General features: G+C 37.4%; 1 protein-coding gene across 2 annotated transcripts; it reads right to left on the bottom strand.

Moving 5' to 3' along the window:
- LOC104710848 (auxin-responsive protein SAUR40-like) lies at positions 5635 to 7086 on the bottom strand. 2 transcript variants are annotated; one of them, XM_010427507.1, is made up of 3 exons: positions 6935 to 7086; positions 6064 to 6562; positions 5635 to 5894 (listed from the first exon to the last, which is right to left on the bottom strand). In XM_010427507.1, the coding sequence occupies exons 2-3, from the start codon at positions 6515 to 6517 to the stop codon at positions 5866 to 5868; spliced, it is 483 nt and encodes a 160-aa protein (XP_010425809.1). In that variant the 5' UTR covers positions 6518 to 6562; positions 6935 to 7086; the 3' UTR covers positions 5635 to 5865. The 2 variants fall into 2 exon arrangements, with proteins under 2 accessions (XP_010425809.1, XP_010425808.1); XM_010427506.1 differs by having other exon boundaries at positions 6956 to 7086.

The raw sequence follows: 7436 nt of genomic DNA, 5'->3' as shown, positions 1-7436 counted from the left end.
AAGAGAAATTTGTTGAGCTTTAAAGATATAAGATTAAATGGTTATCATGTGGAAACCAAGGGTGAAGGAACTAGAGAGTTCCTATACATTACAGAAAATGTAAATGGACAAAAGAAGGTCCTAGAGACTATACCTGCACTAGCCACTGGTTTATACCATGCTAAGATTAATATGATAGAGGCTAACTTGGCAAAGCATAGAATGTTTAATGAAGAGTTCACTTTATGGCATGACCGGCTAGGCCACCCGGGTTCGAACATGATGCGTAAACTGATTAAGAGTTCGAATGGGCACATCCTAAGTGAAAGGAAAGTTATCCCTAAACATCTCACGTTTGTAGCATGCGCACAAGGGAAACTTGTTATAAGGCCTTCACCAGTAAAAGTCACAAGAGAGACTTTAAACTTTCTGGAAAGGATACAAGGTGATATTTGCGGACCAATACACCCATTTAGTGGGTCGTTTAAATATTTTATGGTGATGATAGATGCATCAACCAGATGGTCGCATGTTTGCTTGTTATCTACAAGAAACCTTGCCTTTACAAAGATGTTGNTTGGCTCAGATTATAAGGCTAAGAGCACACTTTCCAGACTTTCCACTTAAGACTATACGTCTAGATAATGCTGGTGAATTCACATCCCAAGCGTTTAATGATTATTGTATGTCCATGGGGGTGAGTGTGGAACATCCTGTGGCACATGTCCATACACAAAACGGACTGGCTGAGTCCTTCATTAAACGAATACAAATGATAGCTCGACCATTGTTAATGAGATCGAAGCTCCCTGTGTCGGCTTGGGGACACGCAGTATTGCATGCAGCAGAGCTCATACGCATCAGGCCATCCAGTGAACATAAATATTCACCATCCCAACTATTAACGGGTCATGAGCCAGACATATCCCATCTCAAGACATTCGGTTGTGCCGTTTATCTTCCGATTGCTCCACCACAGAGAACTAAGATTGGACCTCNGACCATTAGGTTCCAAAGATAAAAACCCTCGAAAGTCTAAAGGTGCAAAACAGACCGAGGTTCAGGGAATTACCGAGAATACAGACATGGCCGGGCCAAATGATAAGGAGCCGGATGGGGTTCAGGACGCTGAACCTCTAGGTCCTGAGAATATTGATAATGATGAGATATCTATCAATTATATCATGTCTAGAATTACTTGGAACCGTAAGGATATTGACGTCGATGATATTTTCGCATACAACGTAGCACTTGAACTAAATGAGGATCTAGAACCCACATCTATATTAGAGTGCACTCAAAGCAAAGATTGGCTTAGATGGAAAGAAGCTATTGATGTGGAGTTAAACTCTTTAAAGAAGAGAAGTGTGTTTGGTCCGATCTTAAGGATAACACCTGAAATTAAACCAGTTGGACATAAGTGGGTCTTTGTAAGAAAGAGAAATGAGAAGAATGAAATCGTGAGATACAAAGCACGGCTTGTAGCACAAGGATTCTCTCAAAGACCAGGCATAGATTATGAGGAGACATACTCCCCTGTGATGGATGCAACGACTTTTAGATATCTAATAAGTCTGGCTGTAAGAGAAAAACTGGATTTGCGGTTAATGGATGTTGTAACTGCTTACTTATATGGTCCACTGGATAATGAAATCTATATGAGATTACTAGAGGGAATAGAATTCAAAGATAAGAGTAGTTCTCGAGAACAGTACTGCATAAGGCTAGACAAATCGCTTTATGGACTGAAACAGAGTGGTCGAATGTGGTATAACCGATTAAGCGAATTTTTGGCAAAGAAAGGCTATCGGAACGACCCCATGCATATTTATAAAGAAGTTTGCAAACAAAGGATTTGTGATAATAGCAGTCTATGTGGATGATTTGAACATCCTTGGAACCTCTGGGGAAATCGCCCAAACTGTAGAATATCTCAAGAGAGAATTTGAGATGAAAGACCTAGGCAAGACAAGATTCTGTTTGGGATTGCAGCTTGAGTACATAAACAATGGTATCCTTGTGCATCAAAAGGCATATACAGAAAAGGTACTCAAGAGGTTTAATATGGAGCAAGCTCACCCATTGACTAGCCCCATGGTTGTGAGAAGTACACAAGTGGATAAAGATCCATTTGCTCCTAAGAAGGCCGATGAAGAAGTTCTCGGACCTGAAGTGCCTTACCTCAGTGCTATAGGAGCGTTAATGTTCCTGGCTAGCCACACTAGGCCGGACATAAGTTTTGCCGTGAACCTCCTAGCAAGATATAGTTCTTGTTCGACCATAAGGCACTGGAATGGTATAAAACATGTTCTGCGATACCTACAGGGTACGACAGACTATGGTCTATATTACACTAACTATAACAAAGATGGTTTAGTTGGTTTTGCTGATGCAGGTTATCTATCCGATCCACACAATGGGAAATCACAAACAGGCTATGTGTTTACACACGGTGGTACAACAATCTCTTGGCGTTCTATGAAGCAAACCCTTGTAGCAACATCATCAAATCACGCAGAGATACTAGCAATGCACGAAGCCAGCCGTGAGTGTGTTTGGTTGCGGTCCATGACTCAGCATATTCGGACAGACAGTGGATTGGAAGACAGCAAAGAGGCAACCGTAATTTATGAAGATAACACAGCATGCATCGCACAGCTCAAGGAAGGTTACATCAAGGGAGATCGGACGAAGCACATATTACCAAAGTTCTTCCATACACATGAACTACAAAAGGCCGGAGAAGTTCTTATAGTGCAAGTTCAGTCAAGTGACAACTCAGCCGATCTCTTCACCAAATTGTTACCGACAACAACTTTCAAGAAGCTCACGCACCAGATTGGAATACGGAGACTTAGGGACTTGGAGTGATGTTTGGATTAGGGGGAGCAATGTATGTGTGCTGTACTCTTTTTCCTTCACCAAGGTTTTGTCCCAATGGGTTTTCCTGGTAAGGTTTTAATGAGGCAGCATCTCCTAAGAACATTGCAGCGATCCCATCCAACATAGGAACAGTCGTTTTGTCCAAGGGGGAGTGTTGTGAAACACTTAGTGGACTCACTAGACCGGCCCGTATCTTATCCATGGAGTCTCGGTCCATTGGCTATACTCAGTCCATACAGCTTCGGCCCATTAGCCGAAGCCTTACTCGGCCATTACTCTCTTAGGTCGGTTTAAGCTAAGACTTGTAATCTACTATATATATGCATGTAACCTTGGGAATAATTAATAAGAATCACAAGAGCTTTATCCCTAAACTCTATATTCATAACATAACCACTAAAATAATGACACGTCTAGTGTCTCTGGGTATCTAAGAGCAAGTTTATTGGGGGGTTCATATAAGGGGAGTTCTTAAATTTTTTATGAATTAATTGTGTACTGTTTGGAATATAAGAACTCATGATCTCTTAGATAAAATTTTCTCTTTTATTGGTAGGTTCTTATTATGGGTCTCTTATTTTTGAAAATATTGTTTTTCAAAATTTTAAAATTTTAAATAGAATAGAAGTGATATAAATGTGTAAACATTTAAGATTTTATAAAATTAAAGAAATATTCCATTTTTATTAATTTTCAAACATACAAAACATAATAAAACATTAATACATAATACAACAGAAGTGCAATTTATAAATGGAGAGAAGGATTAATTATAAATCTATGTGATGCGTTAACATTAAAACAAAATCCCCTGTGGTGCGTGATTTTGTTTGGGTGGTAACAGAATGTGATGCGTGAAAGAGTCACGGTCTCATCACTTGATGCTGAGAAACATGTGATGCGTTAACATTAAAACATGGCAACAGAAATGCGTGATTTTGTTTTGATGTCCAAAAAAAAAATAGAAGAGATGAAATGGCTCTCGAATGAGATCACAATGTATACAACAAAAGATGAAATAACGTTCCAACGAATACTTAAAACGCAAATGAATATGGAACAATGAAGAGATAAATAGTGTGACCTACGATTAAACAGTATCAGATGTATATAAAGATATATCGCAAAACAGCGACTTCGGGACGTTTTAGTGATAGACTTTGGTCGTCGTTTATTCAATTCATGCCAAAATAATTGTGCTTCATATGCCATCGAGAATCCATAATGGCTCAGATGACGCTCGAACGTCAACCAATAGTTACCCGCCAAAGATGGGAGCCTCATAACATGTTGGCAAAGAACTTTGCACTGAGGGTTTGATCAGCATCAACTAGTTAATGCTTGTTGAGACTCATTAGCAAGAAGAAATTAAAAGGCAACAACTCTGTTTGAAGACTCTGTTATGTCCCCCAAATGAAAGGAAGCTACACCAAGAGCGACAAAAGAAGACATATTCCTCTCTTACACTCAAGAATTCGAGAAGAATAAAGAAGTTGATAGACAGTCCATCAACTCAAGTAATAATGTAACAGAGTTACTTAAATAATGGAGAGAATATGATGATTCGCGTGGCTGCACTCTTTTTCCCTTATCATGGTTTTTATCCCACTGGGTTTTTCCATGACAAGGTTTTTAACGAGGCAGCAGTTAACACGCAAAAGATCGACCTCGACGGAGAATGCCAATGAAGGGAGAGATTGCATCACTATTCGTTGGGAACTATAAAGCATGTTTACAAAGGTGTTTCCTACTTTAACATTCCGAAAGCATACTCAGAGTATTGGAATGGGGCATCTACGAGACCTATGAAGTTTTTTCGAGGGGGAGTTTACACTACTGTACTCTTTTTCCTTTGTCATGGTTTTTATCCCACTGGGTTTTTCCATGATAAGGTTTTTAATGAAGCAGTGTGTAATTCATTGCTGGTGATGGATACTCAAGGGGGAGTGTTATGAAATAAGTGTGATTATCCATCACAAGACACATGGCATTACACTTGTCTATGTAATGTTTGAAGTGTTAACATTTGTCACTACATCTCTCCACTTGTCATTACTAAAACTAAAGGGTAGTGACTCATGTGTTTTGTTGTGTCCTATAAATAAGGGGTTGTGTAAGAGTGTAAAAAATATAGTTTTTGTCTTTGATCAAAAGAAAAAGACTTCCCAATCTCTCTCTCTCGTCCCTACATCTCTCTCTCTCTTGATTATTTCTTGTTCATTTCACAAAATATTACAAACACATATAAATGTATTTGTAGTTATAATTCACAACACCATTTTTTTTTTTTATGTTTGTTTTTGGAAACCTTTGTAATCTTGTTTTTTATATAAAGACCCCGAATTTGAGGAAAAAAAAGAAGCTCCAAACTTTTTTTTTTGTATTTGACCACGAATATTACAGACCGGGCCTGTCTTCTTCATTCTGATTTTGATCCTAAAACATGTAGTTAGCTTCATGCACTAACTTTGATTAAAAATGAATAGATTTTGTTTCCCGCGATTTTCTTTACAATAACCTAGACTTGGATGAATATCATGTTATAGCCTGCGAAAAATGACTAGTATGTCATCGAGAATGTCGAGTTCACAATAGAGTTCTTATAAGGCATTTCTATCGCCATATTAGCTTAGAGAATTATTAGTGTCGGTTGGATATCTCTCATAATCAACGGGTTGACATGGATCTACCTCTCACTTAAATTTAACCACAAATGTAAGGTTGGCTTTTCACATGCATAGTTTACTCCATAATAGATTGGTGACATAACCATATGTAATCACATTGAGTATTTGACCATCATTTCCTCCACACTTAAACAATCATCTCTACTCTTCCTTTTGTAAAAAGCAACGGAGAAGTAGAAGAAAAACAAAATCAGAAAAATACAAAGAGAAACTGATTTACAATTACCATTGGGAATTATCAGCCCTAATATGAGTTTCAAAGGGGATCGTAATAAAAGAGAACAAGAAGAATTTTATATAAGTGGTGTGCTATTATTTACTCTTCTGTTTCTATTGGATCTCCAGCTGCAAGGAACAAAAAATGGAAAAAAAATCTATAAGACTTCTTCATCACTGATTTGTGTGTTCAATAGCGTCTCAAAAAATCATTAGACAACATGCTTTCCAAATTGTATAGTACTATACAAAATTTAGATATTTTTGAGCAAGAGGATAAAGAACAAGAGTTTATTACCCGAGGTGTCATCTTTAGGATGGTTCTCAATGCACTTAAGTAAGAATTTGAAAGTCTCCACCTCACATGGTATGGTTAACGCGCCGCTGTGATCAAATCCATACTCTTCCTCAGCCTTCTCGAGCAAGACCTTGAAAAGAGAGTGGCTAAGAAAGTTTGTGGGTATGATAAATCTCCGGAGCTCGGGTCCAACATATACAGCCAAATACCCTTTAGGAACATCTGGTGGTGACTCAGGGCTATGGCAAGTAGTTTCCTCGTCCGAGTCACAAGTCTTCAAATCCAACAACCTCTTGTTGATAACCGGGGAAATGATTGCTGTGTGCTTTTTAGCCCCCAACTCGCTATCATCTGACTTTGAACCTATTGTGACAGTTTGCCATTTTTGAAGAATCTCCTTTAGTCTCACAATCTGCTTGATCCCGGTTAACTTTACCCCATTGTTTTCATCCATTTTCTCCTTCCAAGGATATATATATATAAAATCTTCCTAGGCAAGCTGCATTTTAAATCCCAAAAACATGATTAAATCAAAGCGAAACAAAAAAACAAAAACAAAAAATTAAATGGGTTAGATCTCAACAAAAATGAAGTCTGGAATAAAAAAAACTAAAATCTAAAAATGAAGTAGCTAGAAGTTTGTAACATCAACCCCATATTAATCGACAAAAACATCAATCCCCACCCCCCTCTCCCAACGTTTTCTTATATATTTTTTTCTTTATTTTACATTTAGTTTTTTTTCTCACGCCAATATATGCAGAGAATCTAATGAACATTCGGAAAAAAATTAGTCCCCATTAATCCAAATCCGTTGAGCAAAATTATTAACAAGAGGAATGAAAAATCGATTACTTATAATCCTCATTACCCTTTCGTGACTATCACATACCAGAAGAGGAACAGAATCGGAACGCTCTTAGACACGAAGAGGAAACGCCATGCAAAAACACAAAAAGAGTGTCAGCAGCTCCGGAAGATTTTTTTTTCTTTTTTCTTTCAAGGATTTTGGGGTTGGATGATGACAAGAGAGATTTCAAGTAGCAGGAACATAATTTTCTATTTTGGATTTTGTAATTCGTTGATTGCCTTTCCATAACAAAATGGTTTTCTTGGTCTTCCCGTCACTTTCGCATGTAACTGTTTCTAATTCTAGATTTAGTATTAGATTTTTCAAATGAACCAATTAGTCCTTAATGTATTATTTGTTGTGAATACTTTCGCACGTATATGTTTCTTGTACAGAAGAAGTGACTATGGATATATATATATATATATATATATATATATATATATATATATATATATATATATATATATATAAGCATCTTACGTGAGGACTGTTAAAAAAAAAAAGAAAAAAAAAACATTCT

The sequence above is a fragment of the Camelina sativa genome, chromosome 9 (assembly GCF_000633955.1).
Source record: "Camelina sativa cultivar DH55 chromosome 9, Cs, whole genome shotgun sequence".
Lineage (NCBI taxonomy): Eukaryota > Viridiplantae > Streptophyta > Magnoliopsida > Brassicales > Brassicaceae > Camelina > Camelina sativa.
The sequence above is the reverse complement of the archived record's forward strand: the minus strand, read 5'-3'. Positions and strand labels throughout refer to the sequence as shown.